This window comes from Rhea pennata, chromosome 15, assembly GCF_028389875.1.
Source record: "Rhea pennata isolate bPtePen1 chromosome 15, bPtePen1.pri, whole genome shotgun sequence".
NCBI classification, from domain to species: Eukaryota; Metazoa; Chordata; class Aves; order Rheiformes; family Rheidae; genus Rhea; species Rhea pennata.
In genome coordinates, this window is record NC_084677.1 from 693,312 (window position 1) to 713,695 (window position 20,384).

Consider the following 20,384-nt stretch of genomic DNA (forward strand, 5'->3'; position numbering starts at 1 on the left):
CTGGCTGCTCATCTGACCTGTTGTCAATCATCTGCAGCTCCCACAGCAGCAACCTGGTGAGGGCACCTTCTGGGCCCTCTGAAAACATTTTGGTCTTCTACATTAAGCTGCTCTGGTGATTTCATCCTGATGGTGATGAAACAAGCCCATTCTGGATTGTGGGAGATGCTTCCTCTGGTCTGCTTTCTCAGGACACCTTGTGAGAGCCGCAGGGATGTTTTTATTCTGAAAACTCACTTTGAAGGACCTTTCTGCTACCTTAGCAGGCCTTCTCTGCACAAGTGGCCTGGTGACACCCACTGACGTTGTCTACACTGAGACTGAGAGCAGCACTGTCAGCACTCCAAGCCTGCAGAGAAATGCCATCCCTGCTCCCACCATGAAGCAGAAGCTCTTTTCCTCCAGAGTGCAACAGGAAGAAAGAGGACTGCAAAGCCACGAGGACATCAGCCTAGCAAAGAGAAGGAGATTTTGCCCACTAGCACCAGGAGTCACCTTCCCAGCATCCCCAAATCATGGACACCATCATAGCTCCTCAAATCGGAAGAGCAAGCCCTCCAGGGATATCACTACATTTGCTTGCGAACCCACTAAAATCCCAAGCTTGACTCTCTGACATTTTTTTTTAAAAAGCTTTCTTTAAATAGTTAAATAGCAATAGCAGAGGTGTAAAGGGTATACATTATAAGATCGTACCATTTTGCCCCCTATTTTGAATGGAAATGCAGAAAAAAATCAACAGCATTAGAACAGCCCTGCACAACATTCAGGGACAGGGTCACCCCTGGGAAACTTTGTTCATCAAAGTATATAAACCATCTGTACAAAGTTGCCATCTGCTTCTCATGCCACTTCTGTGGGGTTGACAGATCCCACCTGGGCATTCAGCTCATCTCCTCCCCACTCCTTTCTTTCTGTGACTAACCTAAGGGTATAATTTTCATAACAGAAAGGGAGAGATGTTCTCATGCATCTCCCTCCCTCTTTCTGCAGAGGGAGAGAAGAGCACAGCTGGGAGTGGATGACTCACATTGCAGAAGCCAAAATGGATGACATCCACCTTACACACACCTCCTGCTGACTCTGCTGACCCATCTCCAAGTGTCTTGGTGATGGATTGGGCAGCAGGACTGCTCCTCTCACCCCCAACACAGCAAAGATGCTGCAGGAGATGAAGGATCAGAGCCATGCTGTGGTGCCCTCCAATGGACTCCTGAAGTCCAGGTATCAGGAACACCACTGGAGTCCAAAACAACCTGGGAACAGAAATCCCTGCGATTGTCAGCTTCAGAGGTGCGGGAAAAAAACAGAGTGTTAATGGGTCTGATGGGCTTAGAAAAGCTTGTATTTTGAGCAAGAATTCCAGATTCCTCAAGGGAAATAAACTGGAAGTAAGAAAGGATAAGGGAGCCAAGATGAGCTGAAAACAGATTAATTACTCCATTCTTAAATAAGAAAGTTCAGAATCAAATATGATGCCAACCACCATCAGCAGCAAGTGGGGAGGCCCAGGAGAGGAGTGAGGTACTGAAGGCAATTCCATGTCCTCCTGACAGTTTTGAAAAGGTTAAAAGTTTAGTAGGTTACTGAAAGCCAAAATGATTTGGAGGCCAAAGGAAAATATTAAGAATTCACAGATTGGATTCAGAAATACCTACACCGAAAGCACTCAGCGATGTGATCCTGACTGCATAGGACAGAGGGTTTCTACATGGAGGAACTGTGTCTTATTTCTTCCAGAAACTAGAAGGTAACAGGCTTAGAAACAAGAACAGGAAATATCATCCGGTAGGACAAATAACATTTTAGGGCAAAGCTAATCAAATGCTACTCTAGAGAACATTTCTTCCTCTGTTACAAAATTCACGTATATCCCTGCATCGGTCATCAAGGAAAAACAGTTGCGCGTGCCCAGCATTTCTCATTTTCAGGATGTAGAATTCTGTATTCTGCGGTCTGATTTTCAGAAATTCTGCAAATTCACAATGCTGAAGCTAATGAGAGGTGTGCTGTGAACAAAGAGCACAGTAAGTTGTTTGAAAAACCATACCAATACTTCATAAGCATTGATTATCACACAGATGAATTTTAAAATATATATATAAAAATTTAAGGGCTAAGATATTCCAATGTATGGTTCTGTTAGAAAATTAATAACTCTACAGTGCTTGGATGTATATAACAGTTAATGCACGAGCCACAAACTAAAATTATGAAAGGAAACAGTGAACAACTATTTATTCCACAACTGTCACCTCTGATAAAGAAAGTGCAACTGCAACGATAGACACTTGCAGCATGACAAGAGCAAGTCGATACATTGTGAACACCTGTGTTGCAGTCCACTGCCACACTGGGCCCAAGCGTCATGCGTCTTCTAGGAACAAAAATTTACCTAAATACAAAAGAACAGTTAAGTGTCGAAAAGCTGCAAATGTTACAGGAGGGAGTGGGGTTGCCTGAAAGAGGAAATGATCACGTTTGGGGTTACTGGAGGGAAGTGCTACGAAAAGGAGTGTGCACACCCCATGCACCCCTTGCAGCATCAGCGGGTCTCACGCACATGCACAACTCTTCAACACTTCCATTTACGTTATGGTTGCACCCACCCTTTGAAACAATTCGAGCAAAGACATGGTTAAATTTTGAGTGGTTCCATTAATGTTAAGTTCCATTAATGCTGGGTGAGCCCTGCCGGAGCATCTCCCGTCACTGCAAGTTGCTAAACACCGGAGGAGGATCCATGACCAGCCCACCAACTGCCCTCAGAGGCCGCTGAGCCTCTGAGCTCAACGATGAGCAACGACGACTGCCAAAGAAAGAGCAATGGCTTTGGAAATCGGAGATTCACGCGTCTTGCAAGAAGGCCACGTTGCTTTTTCAAATACGCAGAGGAGCTCTCCTCCTCCATACGGAGGAGGAGAATTTTCCATAGTGCCCATCCTTTTTTAGCCAAGTTGCTTCCTACTGCATATTTCCTGATGCTCCCTTCGTGCTTTCGGCTTTTACTTCTCTCTTTGCCGACACTGAACACGATAGTGTGCCTTACTCAGATAACCGACCGCCCAGCATCAGAACACAACATACAGCCAAACCCTCAACACAAATAATGGTGAAACCAGGTAAGAGGCATAAACATGGAAAGCGCTAACTAACAGCTGTTTTGCAAACAGCAACTTTGCAAAAAGCGCCTACATCTAAAAAAAAAAAAAAAAAAAAAAAAAGGAAAAGAAAAAAAGAAAGCAATACAACAGAAATACACAGGATTATCAGTTCTGAGCACGCAGTTCATAAAGTATTTTCCAGGTCTCAAATATTAAACAGGGCGCAACGTGCACAACCAAGCTGAACTTGATCTGACTCATAGGGCATGCACACTTCTTTTTAAGGCTAGCGGATAAGAAATAATCTGAGTGCATTAAAGGAGGCTATTTTACTGTAATTAGTGGGTTTTAAGAACGAACTAATGCAATTTGTGTTCGTCATAAGCAAAACCGAATTACTCTCCGTAAATGGAGACAGCAGCACTCAGGCTCTGCAAAGAGGTAGCGTGAGGAATAAAGGCGAGCACATGTGATTCAAATCAGCAAAGGTTTGCTCATCCCAGCAATTCGATTGAATCTAACGGCTTTGCAAAAGCAAAAGCTCAGAGAAAGATATAGTTACATATAAATTCATATGGAGTCCAAACTTGTTAAAATATGAAAACAGCTATACCTAATTTATCTCTGCTTCCAGCAACTTGAATTCTGTCCCACTGTACAATTATACCAGCCAGAATGCAATTATCATTAAAGCACTGTAAAGTGTTAGTGGGATCATTAATTTTTAAAAGGTAGTTTTTTTTTTCCTTTTTCTTTTCTCTTTTAATTATCACTCTCATGTTCTCACCTCCTATGTGTACGAGTGACTAGTTGGCACTGGATGCTCATTTTCTCCTAAAGACAACGGGAATTGCAGGAGCCCCACAGCTCTTGGGAAGGCAGCGAGTTGCCTAATAATTTCAAAAGCAAGATTTATCGTCAATACGCCCTGAATACGATTCATACCAAAAAAGAATAGATTGCATATTCTGATATTTAGCATCAAAGCAAAAAGCAAGTAGGCAAGATCCTCAGAGAACACACATTGTCTGAATTCCAACATCAGCAGGTTGCTACAAGGATGTGCAAACTTTACCATCCTCAGGTCCAATCTTCATCTTGCTCATCTTGTCTAAAAATAAGACAAACATCTCCGTTGGTGTGTCTAAATAGCCCATTACTGTAATGTCTCTCCTTCTGAGATAAGTTCAAAACTCTCTTCTATGTTTTTTCTCTTTTATCAGCTTTATATTCTGGCATATGAGGAACACCAGTCCCTGCCCTCTTCTTCCTAACTGGGCTCAGGTTAATTATCAAGCAATAGTTTTTTTTTTTTTTTTTTTTTTGGTTTTTTTTTTTTTTTTGCGATTACAATGCTAAAACTCTTCTTTCTTCACAAATTAAAATCAAAGCAGATAGTTCTTCTGGATGATGTTTTTGATGTTACAAAAACAGCATTCGATCTGCATGGTGGATAACAGGAATGTTAATACCTATTCAATGAATTGCTTGCACATTGCACTGAGCTACAATTAGGGACTTGTTTTCTTCCGAAATGCAGGAGGACAAGGAAGTTTCCAGTGAAACCAGATATTCCCTGTGCTGGACCCAGTGTATATGCTTAATGTGGTAAAACCGAGCTAAAAGACATTTGAAATATCTTAACATCAGTCTCCGTTTTACGACTGAAAATGGACGTGCAATTCCTGTTACCCACGGCTGGTAGACTCAGCAGGCTTCGCACCCTCTCATTACTTCTACTTCAAGTAGAAGTTTTCTCTCCAAAAAACCCAAGAAATTCTTAGCCCTTTTCAGTAATGCTACAATTTCTAACAGTCCTAGACTGACATGATGGAGTACTCACTAGTCAATAAATGGCAAATTGAGATGTTCGTGCTGACGGACTCCACAACATGCAGTGTTTTTGGTAAGCAACCTGCTCTCTGAAAGTCATACAGCGGGTTAATTTGGAGAACATTACTGGCAACAGATTTATTATCTGCAGAGGGAGTTTGGCGGCTGCCCTCATTTCAGCTCTCTTTTGTTTAACTTAACCTGCTCATTGATGAAACTCAGTTATTGCCAGGGATGCCTTCAATTTTGCCTCTCCAAATTCTAGCCTGTGCTACACATACATCACTATGGATGAGATTTGCCTTGCTGCTTACCGGGAAAGGCTTTTATTCCCTCTCTAAAGGAAATTTAGATGAAATTTTCTATTTCATCTAAAATAGAAGTAAAGGAAGGAAGCTGGTGGAAAAGGCAAACTAGAGTAGACATTAAAGCAAATGCCTTAATATCACAGATTTGGGAAAGAAAATGAAAAGAGAACAGAGTGCCACCTCCCAGGATCCAGCTTCATGTACTTGAATAGCATAATATTAAGAACACTAATGCTCCACTACAGTGGACAAAGAAGGAAGAGGAGAGATATTACTTATCTTCGACCCTCGCTGTGCTTTGTCACAGCTCATGTCTACACAACATGGACATCATCCATCTCTTTCAGAACATACTGAGTATTTTATGTATTTATTTCACTGACATTGCAACAACCCATTTCTGTCTTTTATTTTTTTCTCCATCTCAGTACGATGCACCAGAGTCATTTCTTTTTATAATACTTGCACCTTTGGTATCAAAAAAGAGACACCTCCCAACACTGAGTTAGGCTGCTATTGAATCTTCATACCTCATTTCAAATGAGTCTTGTGCTGTAGCAGAGATAAGTGAGTCATGCAAATAATTTAAGGTCTTAGACATTTATGAAAGTTATAAAATGCTTTTCATATGGTGTAGGAAGAGTAATGAAACCACATCACACATGCAGAGGCAAACCCAACCAGATACCTGCCAGTCATCATACTGGAAGCTGCATTCCCATTCTATACCCCTCTTATATTTTCAATTTGCCTTTTAAGCGTGTAACAGTTCCTCCCCATGAGATCTCAAGTCTGTGGGCTCAGTTGCTTTTTCACACTCTTTTCACATCTGTGTAGTTCTTGTTGTGTTATTAAAGTTACCGCCAGTTTTCCCCAGACTACTCTGAGTGAAGAAGCAGATGCTCCACAGCTCATGCAGCCCTTAGAGAGACAAGTTGGGGATAACAGCGCAATAACCAACAATAGCAAATGGCATCTGAAAAATTCAGTCAAACATGTAAATGTTGATGTCCCTGGCATACAAGCATGTTAATTTAGGAGGCAGAGTATTTGTTCTTATAAGCAGTCCTTTAATCAAGAGATTTTACTATGCCAGCACCAATCAGACTACTGCCCGCAGGACAGTCTTCCCAGATGTGCAGGTGCAAACAAGGCAAGACTTCTGCATGCTGCAGAGTGGAAGGAGGCCAAACTCCTTCCCAGAGCTTTCACATGCTCCTTCCAGCCCAGGAGAGAGGAGGCTCAAACCCGAACCTCAAGTCTTCTGCAACTCAGGCCCTGTGCTATAGGCCAGTAATTTATTGTCAAATGTGCCTCCTCCTAATCCACAATCAGGCACCGCTGCACTGACTCCCCTGCCCCCAGGCTTCCTGAGCTCACATGCCCCAAGGATGAAGGCTAAGCACCCAAACTGGGCTTTAGCAGGACCTGGACCTCCCCACCTTAGCAGTATGACGGCTGTTGAGCGCAGCCCTTCGCACTGGCAGGGCAGCTCCTGCCAAACAGCCCAGCCAGCTCACGCTCAATCAAACTGCGCCACACAATTCTGTAGTAGGGAAGGTAACTTTGTCTTTCAGGTTTCCATACTTCTCCTTCTGTACCTTTCACACACAAGCAGCTTGTAACAACTCCCCCAAAGCTAGATAAATGTGACTCCCAGTAGCATCTATCTAATACTGAAAAGCCTCCAGTTTCTCCTCCTCGTCTCAGATTTCAAATGAATTACCATACTTTCATGCATATAGCTACATTCATATGCCTTGCAAAGGCACAAGTCTAGTCAGACAGAGAATGCAGGCTTTGGGGCTGGGGCAAGAAAGAAATCTGGAACAAGACTTCTCTGTTTTACCTATACATTCATGCTAAACCACTACTTTTTCCAAGGCTGTGAAAAAAACCAAAAGGTCCCATACAGCAGCTCAGCACTGTATCTGTCCTGACACCCAGCTATTCACACGCCTCCTCAAATGAATGCAGAAGAAAAAAAATAAACAAAAAGAGAACGAGCATTTAGATAAAACACATCAGACTGTCAAGTAGATATTCCTGCTCGCACAGCTCTTCAGTGAAGGGTGGCTGGTAGATACTCCGGCTGTACACGTCAGAGCTGCCCTGACCACACGTTCCATAGGAAATCAAATACTGACTGCCTACCAAGATCTGAATGCAATATAAAACTCACTGGAAGTAACAGATGTGATTTTCATCCGACATTCGGATAGTTTTCATTGATTCCTGAGACGCTAGAAAAATGCCAGACATTTGGAAGTGACACAACTGTTGCTCCTGCCCTGAAAAAAAACTGAAAGAAAACAATGCTGGCATTGGTCATTGTTTTAAGAGCAAAATCCCTCTGAGTAAGCAGTTCTAGCCCAGCTAAGAGATTCAGTGCAAGTCAAAGTATAATAAGCAGTAGAAACTCAGCAACGGCACACAGCGGCCCTTCTCTAATGGACCTTGTAATGCTCACAAGCAGAGGCATTCCACATGACCCTAAAGCATTGCTTTTAATTGCCCCATAACACTGCGTGGGGTCTAGCAATTGCAAGTGAAGACTTAAGACACCAGGAAGAACCGAAGCTGTATTTACACCACGTTGGCAAGGTCAGAATTGCAATAGGATCCGTATTTTTCAGAAGTGGCCAGGATATTGCGTCCTGAAGGACTGTTCCTCCAGCACAAACTGGCTCTGGTTCAGCAATAACACAGAGGGCCGAGTGCCATCTACTGGGCTGCTTTATCAGCCCTTTCTGCTGCATCTGGATTTTGGAAACATCTTTTCTCTAAGCGTGGATAACCCATCCCTACTTAGACCACCATCTCAGGCAGAGTAGCAAGCTAAAATGATCCAATGAAGGCATTTCAGTTATAAGTAATTATAAAAGAACCTGTCAAGTTGGGAAGCTGCCTGAAGGGGCCCTGAACTGAGCAGCAATGTGACTGACAGCTAACAGAAAGCAGCGATTCCAACTGGACAGAGGTCCAGGTACCCACCCTGCTCAAAAGAGTTACTTGCAAACCAGAGGAGTGCCAATGAGGCATTAACACATGTGGTCTAGGCTTGTATGTGTAAATACATCAATAATACTATTAGCTGGTGAATACTAGCTAGCAAGTACCACAATGCTAATTATGTGCCAGGTAGTAAATACAACAGTAAGGAAACAGTAGTTCAGGTTCTCCAAAATTTCAGTTGCTGCGTAGTTGCACCTTACCACAGTGTGGCTATCTTACCAACAGTCTAAATTATGTTTTATTGCTAGCTACACTAACTATAGAAGTCTGTTACAGCTGAAGAGGTTAAGAATCTAGAGCTAGCCGGAGAGACAGACTTTAGAAGAAAACCCAACACCAGTATCCATGGAAACCCTGGAGGGGTTTCACAGAGCCTCAGAGTTGGCAAATTCTAAGAGGATTTAAAAAGAAAGAAAAACAAAAATGTGAAATTTAATTTTCTTTAGTTTGACAAACAGGCAGAGCAAAAATTAATAGAAAAGATTTATTACTTAGAACTGCCTCTGGTTGTATGAATGGCCAGCAGGAGGGTCACACAGAATCATTCTGCCAGCTCATCTCTCACCAGCACAGGGAATCGCTTGCCACCTTCACAGAGCTGTGTGTAAATTGCCCGATACAGCTGAACTGCAGAAGCCTCTGGGTGAAGTCTGGATTCCAAAACAGGCAGGAGTTCTGCCATCATGACCTGAACAGAAGCAAAGGAGATACGTCACCAGAGTCGAACCAGAGTCCTCTTCTTTTTTTTTTTTTTAAGACTCCATGAAGTGAAGTGGCTGCATAAAGAAGCAAAATCGAAGCAAAAAATTATGAGTAATAATATGCTAATTGGTAGATGATGACTTTCTTTTGTCATATTTAACAATAGTGGAGTTGTTCATCCTCTGCTCACTAAAGTACACCAGCAGTCACTCAGTATGCCTAAATATGCAGGATAAATGGTAGTGCTTTTCCTCCACTATCTCTGATGGCACTGCAACTGCAAAAACGGCCCAGCGCTGGGATGAGATCAGCTTCCTATGGGAAGCTGATGGTAAATGTGCATGAAGATGCCTCTTTGAGAGGTCTGTCAGCACACAGTGGACAGCTTTACACAGCACTGTTCAACTCTTCGCTTATGATTGTTCTTGTCACTTCCCATTTTGGTTACACTAATACAGGACAGATGTGCAACCAGCCAACCCCAACCCATACCAAATAAAGTTGCACCCCTCGCTGGCAGCACAGCTTACTGGGGATGCTAAAGCAGTCCTACATTCCCTGCCCCAGCCTCTGGCTTATTAAGCCTAGTTTGTAATGTCAGTTCACACTGTCAAAGGACTCATTGGCCTTTCTTGGCATAATTTACAGCTCAAAGTTCTAGGATGATGACTGTGACTGATAACTCAAGCACAAGAGAACTTGCTGTCAGAGGAAGAAAACAAGCCTTTCATTCTCCACTCTTGAATTAACTCTCGGAAAAGCATTTTGCTCTACACAGACAACTCCAAACCCCACCACCTTCTGCTTAAAGTTCCAGGGACTATTTTTCCTTTTTTTTTTTTTTTTTCTTTTTTCTAACTGGCGTCTGCTACTGAACTCTAAGCAGTCTGTACATTAGAACCTATCATGAGAAGAGCAGACAATGAACTGCATGTGATAGTTGCATTTCTTAAAGCATGCTTCAGCAGTGGAAACATAGGAAGAACTAAACAGAATGAAGTACAAGACACCTGCAGGGAGCTAGAAGTTGTGGGTTCCCTCTCCTGTTCTCTGTAAGTCTGTAGGCGACAGGACACAGCTGTTAATCTTTGGAAAGATTTTTAAAATCTGTAAACATGAAGAGCTACCTAAGGGGAAAATTGGCACATGAAGTGCTACACCACTCCTTTTCCTAAGAGAAAACCCCTTCTCTTTTCCATCCGCTTGGTCTGCCTCTGATGCATAAGAACAGGGGAAACAGACCTTCACCATCAGAGACAGTCTAAGAGTCAACAGGTCTTTCTGTGATTCTTGGCATTCCTCCACAGAAAGGCAATGGACAGGCTTGGCCCAGAAGTATGTGAGTTCTTCCCAACCCAGGAGATATATCCTGTACCAAATCTATTCACTTTAACTCTCCCAAGAATTTCACCTGTCTTGCACAGTCTGCATAGGGCTACTTCAGATATTCAGAGCTTGCCCAGTACAAAGTACCTGTCTATAGATACATGTGTGGAGGGAATACAGCCTATCAACACAGCATCCAGACAGAAGGCTTTGGTCACTACTGTATTTTGAGCAAGTAAAAGGGAAAACCCCACAATTCATAGTTCAAGGGTTCAGTGATAAAATTTTGCTGCCTGCCTTCACACAGGACATCTTCAGCCATAGGGAGAAGTGCAGTCAGATACTAGTAACTCTTCCTTGGCTTGTAAAAAATTGCTTTTCCAGTGCTTCCGTCATTCAGGTCAATGGTAAAGGGTAGGTCACAGGCAGAGGGTAGATGTGATTTCACAGATCATTTCTACCCTTTACTGTTTGTAGTTTGAGAAGAGTAAATGATCCCTGTGTAGCAAACACACCGTTCAGATCAGTGGAGAGACTGACCTCCTATCATGTTCTTACTGTCTGAAAAAGGTAAAGTCAAGATTAGCAGCACAGCACAGTTGCTTGAGATTCAAAGGACAGGAACAGCCTGCAGAGAAACTCACTAGTCAAAGAGGTCAAGTAGGAGAGGATGAGAGAGTGGGTGCCCTATGAGCTGTAACAGGCTGCTAAAAAGGATCTCCAGGCATTAGTAACGAACTCAGTCACTGTCGAACTCCATAATAATAACCAAAAAATGATCCAATTTTCCTAGCCTCAATTAGTTAAAAACAAATACTAGAAGTATGTTGTAACTCACTTGGAAGTCATGGCCCAGACTAAGGAGGAGTAGGTCAGACATTTAAAGCCATCTGCTCTGGCATTAAGAAAAATAAGTCTATTTTCTATAAAGTAAGTGAGGCACTGGCAGGACTTGGACATCAGGTATAAACATAGAAACATCATTGGGAGAGTTTGCTGGGTTGCTGCTCTCCCATCAAGACCAGCCAGCTGTTGCACTATTATCGCCCTTCTCCACCTCTACGGAGAGCACTAATGCCCTTAACTCACCTTTTGTATGGCAATTTCCTGGTTCAGCATTGATACTTGCATCTTCAAGGCAAACAGGTCCCTCAGCTCCTGGAAACTGGAGTAACAGAGGAGAGGCACAGCCAACACACCTGTACTGCCACATGCCTGACCCGTAGGAGGAACATAGTCTGGACAGCAGCTTCCTGCATCCCCATTGCAGTCTGGACACAGCCTCATCTGGGACTCTGCAGCTGTCAGGATGGAAGAATTGGTAGAAGGCAGGAGTATGTAAGTTAGATCTATACTTTCAGAATTTGGGATCTACTTACTGTTCCTGCAAATGAATGACTAAAGACATTATATTAGTCAGGGTAAGCCCCCCACAGACAGTACAATCAGGACATGTTAAGCCATGGTATGCAGTCTCTCAGCTCCCTCTACAGTTGGGGTTGGAGGGGACCTTTGCAAATCATCTAGTTGAACCCCTCTGCTCCAGCAGGACCACCACGTCCAGAAAACTTTTGAATATCTTCAAGAATGGAGACTTCACAGCCTCTCTGGGCAATGTGTGTGACAGCTCAGCCACCCTTGCAGCAAAAAAGGTGTTCTCTTACATTCAGACAAAACTTCCTATGTTTCAGTTTGTGCCCACTGCCTCTCATCTTGTCACTAGGCACCACTGAAAAGAGTCTGGCCCTGTCTTTTTTGCTCTCTCCCTTCACGTATTTTTTACGCGTTGATAATATCCTCCCTGAACTTTCTTTTGCTCAGGCTAAACAATCTCAACTCTCTCGACCTTTCCTCATAAAACAGATGCTCCAATCCCTTTGCCACAAGGGCATAGTACTGGTTCTAGTCAACTTATTGTCCCCCAGGATCCCCAGGTCCTTTTCTGTAGAGCTGCTTTCTAGCTGATTGGCCTCCAGCCTGTACTGGTGCTTGAGGTTACTCCTTGCCAGGTGCAGCACTTTGCACTTCCCTTTGCTGAACTTCATGAGACTCCTGTCTGCTCATCTCTTTAACCTGCTGAGGTCCCTCTGAACAACCCTTCAGTGCATCAGCCACCCCACCCAGTTTCATATCATCAGCAAACTTGCTGAGGGTACACTCTGCCTCATCATCCAGATCATTAATGAAGATTTTATACAGTCTGTACTGGATCCAGTATTAACCCTTGGGGTACACTGCTCATTACTGGCCTCCAATGAGACTTTGTGCCACTGATCACAACCCTCTGAATGCAGCTGTTCAACCTTTGTGTTCAGTTAAGAGCCTCTCCTGAACACAGGTAAGTGGTAAACAGATACTATGGCTTCACTTCCCACCAGATCTGATTTTATATACTACTTTACCATTAATGATAACCAAGAGAAAAATTATGTTGGTACACACTGTTCTGCTCAGTGATGCCAGACTACTGCTCAAACATAGCTAGCCACATTCTGACCTGACTAGGAAACAGGGACTGGCCTCACCTTCTCGCAGAAGCTGCAGCTTATGTAAGCATTGAGATGCTATGGTTTGCAAACCCTCCAGGGTTAGAAGGCTTTCATACTCTCTTTGCAGTGTGAGATGGTCTAGAAGAGAAGCACAGAGTAAAGCTAGCAGGCATAATAATACTGAAATCTTCCCCCAAACATCGGTTTCTAGGGCAGGTTTGGGTTAATCAGCCATCACTTTGGGCAGAGAATGTTCCCGCTCCTGTCCCTTGAGTCCACCACATACCAGTCAGGAACACAAGACAAACATAATTGGAGCCTGCTGGAATCATCTTATTTCCCCCTCTGTTCCCTGCTTTTATTTTAATTGTTTTACCTGCATGCTCAGCTTCCACACACTGGCTTAAAAGGGAGGGGACATCCTGTAGGACCTTTAAATCCTCCTCTATCTCTGCAGGACTGAAGGCTGGCATCGGTGAACAAAACTCAAATAGCAGCAGCTTAAGGAAGGCTTCACAGCACCAACATAAAATAACATTGTACACCACCCTGAGCCCTGGGCCAAGATAATAAAAATGAGGGGCAGGGGCAGAGAACAAGCAGCCCTCAAAACGTCAGTGCACGGAACATGCTGAGGACAGCACAGCTGTACATAGCATTCTCAACTTTTGATCCAGACAAACAGGACTGTGACTATTCAAGATCTGCACTAGAAAAAAAAATGCTGGAGATGCAGATTGAACTCTTGTTATTGGAGGAATAACTCTCTCCAGCTAAGGACACCCTGGAGATGGTTTGAGCCCAGTGCCTGTTGTATTGCATCATATGCTCTTAGAACGGATGGTAGCTGAGAAAGGATACAGTTGTCTGGATTCTCTCTATAAAACGGTTCCTCACAGCTGCTGTATCTGCACTTGACTGACAGAGACGATAATTCTCCCAAGCCCTTAAAATTCAAAAGGGACAGGGAGCAGAGGAGTTACGCTCTTGGTACTAGACAGTGCTCGTAATGATCTGCAAAACACCAATATGACATACCAATGCTTCAAATACAACCATCTGCCTCACCTGTTTCTTTTACTAGAAAAAAAGTTTTTTTTATTGGCTATTCCCCCACAGTTTTGGCAACCAGTATTAGATCAACAAGGACATCCTGCAGAAAGTATTAGATACTGCAAAACACCTATGTTATTTCTTTCAAATTGTTTTGAGGGGAAGGATTTACAGCTGTAAGAACAGACAACACAGCTCTATAAATTAAGCAGAGTGTGAACTTACAGCTCCTCAACAATTCTGTTTTACGCAACCCGTATCATGTTTTTATCCCATAGAATATGTAACAAAGCTTCCCTTCTTTTCACAATAGATAAGCCATTTACACTTCTGTACATCTACTTCATTAGTAAAGGTGTGCATACAGGAGTTACCATGGTAGAGCAGACACAGGACAAATTCTCACCCTAGCTTTCAGGACAGCAATTCCTTCATAAACCAAACATCCTTGAGACTCTCCTTTAACCCTTATTTTAGGATACAGTGGTATGTTTGTCAAGCAGCACGTCAGCCGTGCATCAGCATCAGGGACTCAATAGAACACAGGGGTTTAAAGACAGTATCAAGTTGGCTAGGACCTTACACAGTCTAAATTTTAAAGTAAATAATGGAGAGATACCAGAGAAGTACATTTCATTTACAAATCCATCCATTACTTAAAGAACTGCTGAAAAAAGCCAACATCTCCCAGCCATTCTCCCCAAACCTGCCACAGCAAATGAGAGCCATCAGGACAAGTTTAAGACAGTTACACAGTACATGACTGTCTAACCCAGTGCCCATGTGTCTTTTCTCACAGAATCCTTTTTAAAGGATTCATAATGGATCCTTTAAACTGTGATAGAAACTGCAGTTTTTAGAAGCATGTTATGAAAAGAAACAGCAAAATTAACAGAACAGGAAAGAACAAAAGGCAAGATGTATTCCCTCTACAAGGGATCTTCAGAGCAAAGGTTATTTTCAATTTGTCGCTTATTTGAAAGTAATAGCACAGAATTTAAAACTGCATCAGAGTGATTAAGATGCTGAAGGGCTCGGTTTACAAGGGAAAATTAACAGAACCAAGTTTTAAAACTTGCTGAAGGGTAACTAACAAATTGGTCTCTAAGTGACAGCTCTCTAGAGGAGGAGGAGGAATTCTGGAGGATATCACAAGGAGCTATATATAGCTAGATTCAATATTTAAGCTTAAAATCTGGACAAGTCCCATTGACAAATCTGCTAAGCTATGGTAAGATTTTCCAGAGGATGTGATGAAAGACCCTTACTGAGAACAATGGAGAAGAAACTAAAGCACCAAGTTCACCAAAGCCAACTCTCTGCATCATCAGTACGGAAACACTAGAACTGGCTCTGTTTGAGACAGTACATCAAGCAGGAATGCAGCCTCACACAAGCACAGTCACACTGCTTCTGGACTAAAGAGGTACACCAGTTGGGGGGCTCAGGTTAGCAACAGCTCGGGAAACTTGTTTCATTGCACAAGGTACACCAGGACCCCAAAGGGTTTCTTGCGTTCAGCTAAGACATAGTATCACCAAATACTTCTGCAGTCAAGCTAAGTCTGTGATTAAAGCATCCCTGTTATCTTTAAACTTAGTGATTATCAGGAATTAGCTCTCTGAAAACAAATGTGAAACTACGGGCTAGAGTAACATGAAAATTAATACTCTCAGAAGTAGCCTGGCTTAGACACCTTGTATTGAATCAGTCCTCCTGCTCCAAATTTAGGCCTGACACATTGCTGGGCCAGTGCCCAGCTGTGACCCAGTAACCAGCCAGGTCTCCTTCCATCTGGCCTCTCTCCTCATAGCCTTTAAGCAGAGGGTAGTTATGGACAGGACTGGTCAAATTTGGCTTACCTGGAGTTCCTGGAATAGGCTTTCCTGTAGGGAAGGGGAAACTTCAGCCGGGATCTGCAAAATAGGAGAATCATCAATGCTGACTGCCAGAGGGCAGCAGAGCCTCACCTTCAAATAGAGAAAATGTCGTTCTGTCTAAATTTTACATAATTTAGTTGTCATGGAAGACGGCAACAACCCTAGAAACTGAATCCTCTACTGTCTTCATCATATCCACGATGAAGGGGAATTAGTCTGTTCATTCATCTCACAAATGTCAGTGAGGTCTCTTGAAAGAGCTCTTATATCCTGCCATGAGCAGTCAGAGGTTCATCCAAAGGTGAGCGGTGGTGGGTGAGAACAAAACTCTGACAAAGCCAAGTACGTACATGGACGTAACATCTTCAAGGGAGCTAATAGCAATAATCACTACAGACACAGGCACAAGCAGATCTCCCCTAACTACACAGCCACATTGGAGCATGATAGATTTGCCTAGTACCATGAAAAACTCAGGAAAGGGACATTTCAGCTTCCTCTGGGAATAGGTCTCTCAATCCCAGAGCAGAATCAATCCTAATCTGTATTGCAAAAACATGTGGGCTGGCAGTTATATGTAACTAGAGTCACATGCAAACTATGAAGGCAGGACAACAGTTAGGATTTTAAGTAAATAAATATTTGAATACAGATTCCTGTTCCCCCAGCAACTGTCACTCAGTGTCCTGTGTCCATTCCAAGAGTACATGAACAGTGTTAACTTCCTCCCTTCACTGACCCAAGAGTTGGGTTGTGGCAGGTGCAAAAACCATTTCTCAGCATTTTCTGGGTGTAAGTACATATTAGATCTGAACTTCATTGTTTCTTTAAAGTGAAGAACATATAGAAATGAATACAGAAATTGTTTGAACAAGACAGACTGATTTAAATGCAAAGCCAGTCTTCTAAGTATTACTTTGCTATTTTCCACAAAGCATCTCAGTAACATCAACTTTGTAATTCTTATTACACTAAACACCTGAAACAATTGCATTTTAGTTAATACTGATGTGTATAGTTATACATGAGCAGCATGTTCATAAAAAGTATTAAATACACATACTATCTTTCCAAACTGCATTGATCATATGTCTTTTTTCTTCTTGAGAGAGAAATAGTTTATAAATTACATACATCTCTGTTAAAAAAGAAAGGGTGAAAAAAAATCTTTAACAGGTATTGGACTGAGAAGAAATGGAAAGGTCAAGAAAATTTTTCTGAGCCAGCTTTCCAGAACAGTCACAGCAAGCTATGAAACATCCAAAATCTGAATTAAAAGACTTTGGAAGTCCTAGCCATCCATGAGTAACCCCTCATAAGGGAAATGCTTACTCAGCAAGAATTCTTCCCCTGAAAGGGATCTGAGGAGCATTGAAGCCAAACTGCGTCCTAAAGAACAGTGGAAGAGAGGCCAGCCTTTGCACATGCACAAGTCTATATGCCAAGCACAGCAAAACAAAGGTGCTCATCTTTCAGTACTCACCCCTTTTCCTGGAGGGTGTCTGTCTGAGGTGAGCTGTTCCTTCCCAAAGCATCTTCAGTTGTATGGTCCTCCTTTCTGCTGGACTCTCCCAGGGAACCACAACCTTCCTTCCCTGCATCAAATAGCTGCCTGCCAGCAGCTATTGAGTTCTTTCCCCTGGCTGAATCCCCTATGGAGATACTCTGCTGCTCAAGCAGGGCACATTTGGACAAGCCAGTTGTCTTTTGGGATTCAGCTGCAGCACAGACTTCTTGGTTACTGGCACTGACTGCTAGCCTATGTCTCCTTGCTTGCTTGGAAGATACCACTTTTGAAGGGCTCTTCCCAGCTGTTCTAGGAGCTTGAGAGACACATCTGGCTGGGACTTTCTTATGCGTTTTTTTCACAACTGGGTCTGTCTTATAAGGGGCTGCTAGCAGGTATGAGGAGGGCTTTTTAGAAGAGGTAGGCTTTTTGCTTACAGCTCTCACCTTGGTAGTCACAGGAACACTCTCACTAGATACTGGCACTTGCTGCACTTGAGTATTCTTGGGAGCAGGTCCCTCATTTGCAGTTTTCTCTCCTTCTTTAACTCCCTGGGCCTCTAGCGGAGTTTTTAGGATGCTTTTCCTGACTTTCAATGCCTTCTCTAAGGCCCTGTTCAGCAGCTCCAGCTTCTCCAGCTCTTTGGGTGAAGGCCTGCTCTCTGCAAGAGGAGAGGATGTATCAGAAGGTGAAAGGTGCAGTCCAAACCTGGATCTTCCCCATTTGTTTCTACGACTCACTCTTCCAGGAGTTGCAGAAGGAAACAGAACCCATCAAACAGTGCCGTGTGTCCTGTAGCATCACTCCTACAGTGCCTACGCAGAGGATGCTGGTAGGCTTGCCAAAACCCCCCAAACCCAGGATGGATGGGAGCCAGAGAAGAAGACTGTCCTCCCAAGCCAGCTATCCCTTTGCTAACAAGTGACAACCACCGAGTCTTGGTCAGGCCTGCAGATGCTTCATCTCCGATCGCAATAACCATGGCACGACTCCAAATTAAGACCAAGGAAGCCAGCAGAAGGCAAAAGCAGAGGAAGGCTCCGGGTCAATACAGAGCACCGGAAGAACTTTTAACACCGGGGCTGGCCCGAGTCCAGCCAGGCCAAGGACCTGCCTGACACGGAGAGGCACCAGGTCAAGACGAAAGTGCTCACCTTGCCCACTGCTGGGGCTGCTGCCCGCCTGCCGCTGCTCCTCCTCTGCGACGTCCCTAGGCAGGGTGAAACACGCAGTGCCAACACCCAGCAGCGCTGTACACCGACAGGCTGGGCTCCCGGCCCGGGGGGGCTCCCTCCTGGTCCCGGGCGCCGCCTCGGGCAGGGCCTCCCGGGGGCCCCGACAGGCGGCCGCCCGCCCGGGCTGCACTCACCAGCGCCCCAGCAGGGCCCGGCCCCGCGTCGCCTGCTGCTCCAGCTCCCGCCGCCGCTCGGCGCCGTCGTCCAGGGCCGCCGTCAGCGCCGCCGCCAGCCTGCAAGGCGCAGCGCCGTCAGGGCCGCCCCTTCCCTTCCCTTCCCTTCCCGCCACCGGCCCCGGCCCCGCTCTCACCGCCCGCCGCAGCCTGCAGGCAGCATGGGCCAGCGGCGCCCGGCCTCCGCGCAGGGCCGCCGACTCGGACCCGCCGCTCGCGCTGCTTACGGCCCTGCCAGGACCTGCGGCGCGGCGCGGCGGGAGGCAGCCGGGCCGCCGGCGAGCGCAGGTCCTGGCAGGGCCATAAGCAGTGAGAGCTGCTGGCTGTTGTGCAGGCAGGTTTCCACAGAGGAATCCTGCTTTTCGGGGGATTTTCTGTATTTCTGCCGGATTGTTGGGTCAAAGAGGGTGGCCAGAGCTGGCACACGTTGTTCTGGACAACCTGCTGTGCAGCTAGGGAGCATGCGGGGTGGCAGGGACATCCAGGAGTCTCCAGCCTGGCTGGCTCCAGGCAGCTGCTGCAGGGCCTCATCCAGCCATGTCCTCAGTGTCTGTGAGGGTGGAGATTTCCCTCACCCCAGGTCCTGTCTCAGTATTTGACCACCTGCTGGAAGAACATTTTTTTTCTAGCCATGTTCCAGCTTGGGCCTGTCACGGTTCTGCTGTGAACCTTGGAGGAGAGTCTGCCACTGTCCACTCTGCCGCCTCCCCTGAGGTGGTTGTGGGCAGCAGCAAGATCCTCTTTGGCTTTTGGCGGGCCTGAGTGAGCACAGTGCTCACGGACTCACCTTACGTGCCGTGTGCTCCAGCCTCTGACTGTCTTGAGGGCCTCCACAGATCTTGTTCTAGTATGTTTGTGCCTATTTTGTCCTGGAGAACCCAAAACTGGATGCTGCGCTCCCGAGGGACACCCAACTGCTCCACTTGCCATGCTTGCTACACTCTTGCTCAAACAGCCTGGGATGGGTTTGGCCTACTTTGCTGCCAAGGTGCACTGCTGCTTGTCTGGAAGGTCCTCCAGGTCTTCTTCAAAGTTGCTTTTTAGACAGCTGCCTGCCACCTATTCTGCTGCAAGGGGTTACCCTATTCGAGGGGCAGGATTTTTGCATTTGCCTTTATGGAATTTCATGAGGTCCCTGTCAGACCATCTCTCCAGGCTGTCCAGATCCTCTCCCTGGCTTTCTGATATATTTAGCACTCCTTCCAGTTTGATATCGCCCACAAGCTTGCTGAGAGTGCCCTCTACCCTGTCATCCAAGTCATTAAAAAAGAGACTGAACAATTCTTGTCCTGATATCCAACCCTGAGGGATGCCACCAGTAACTGTCTATCCATTGGACTTTGTACTGTTTATCACCAGCCTTTGAACCCAACAGTCCTGCCAATTTTTCACTTAATGGGTGATTGGAGACTGTGTCAAAACCTTGCTAAAATCAAGGTATATAGCATCCACTGTTTTCCCCTTATACACCCAGCCCATCCTCTTTCCATGGAAGGTAAACAAGTTGGTAGGTGTGATTTGCTTTTGGTGAATCCATGTTGGCTCTTCCTCTCTTGTCCTTGGTATCTGAACAAGGTAGCAGTGCTTATACTGCCACTGGCACAAGGCATGAGCAGGGAGTCTGGATGCTTTTGGAAGTGTCGGATCAGCTTCAAGGATGATGCAATTACTGTATGCACATGCTATTTAATTAATACACTCAGTAATCAAGCCCTCTGGAAATCAGCCATTGTGTTCCCCTGCACAGTACATCAAGTAT

At 44.8% G+C, this 20,384-nt stretch overlaps 1 protein-coding gene across 2 annotated transcripts; it reads right to left on the minus strand.

Moving 5' to 3' along the window:
• Nucleotides 1-1,255: 1,255 nt before the first annotated feature.
• On the minus strand, nucleotides 1,256-18,836 carry TEDC2 (tubulin epsilon and delta complex 2). Of its 2 annotated transcripts, XR_009959966.1 has the most exons (11): nucleotides 18,763-18,836; nucleotides 18,587-18,685; nucleotides 18,372-18,427; nucleotides 17,194-17,878; nucleotides 15,693-15,746; nucleotides 13,639-13,723; nucleotides 13,154-13,262; nucleotides 12,814-12,915; nucleotides 11,378-11,589; nucleotides 8,752-8,948; nucleotides 1,256-2,009 (listed from the first exon to the last, which is right to left on the minus strand). XR_009959966.1 is itself a non-coding variant. In XM_062588162.1 (10 exons), the coding sequence occupies exons 1-10, from the start codon at nucleotides 18,786-18,788 to the stop codon at nucleotides 8,802-8,804; spliced, it is 1,575 nt and encodes a 524-aa protein (XP_062444146.1). In that variant the 5' UTR covers nucleotides 18,789-18,836; the 3' UTR covers nucleotides 8,731-8,801. The 2 variants fall into 2 exon arrangements, 1 of the variants encoding a protein (XP_062444146.1); XM_062588162.1 differs by lacking the exon at nucleotides 1,256-2,009 and having other exon boundaries at nucleotides 8,731-8,948.
• Between the last annotated feature and the right edge of the window lie 1,548 nt (nucleotides 18,837-20,384).

Coding starts and splice junctions, on each gene's coding strand:
- TEDC2 (XM_062588162.1), bottom strand. CDS start 18,788: ATGCTGCCTGCAGGCTGCGGCGGGCG. Junction 17,879..18,371: donor CAGCCCCAGCAGTGGGCAAG/GTGAGCACTTTC, acceptor CTCCTCTTGCAG/AGAGCAGGCCTTCACCCAAA. Junction 12,916..13,153: donor TGTGGAAGCTGAGCATGCAG/GTAAAACAATTA, acceptor CTTCTCTTCTAG/ACCATCTCACACTGCAAAGA.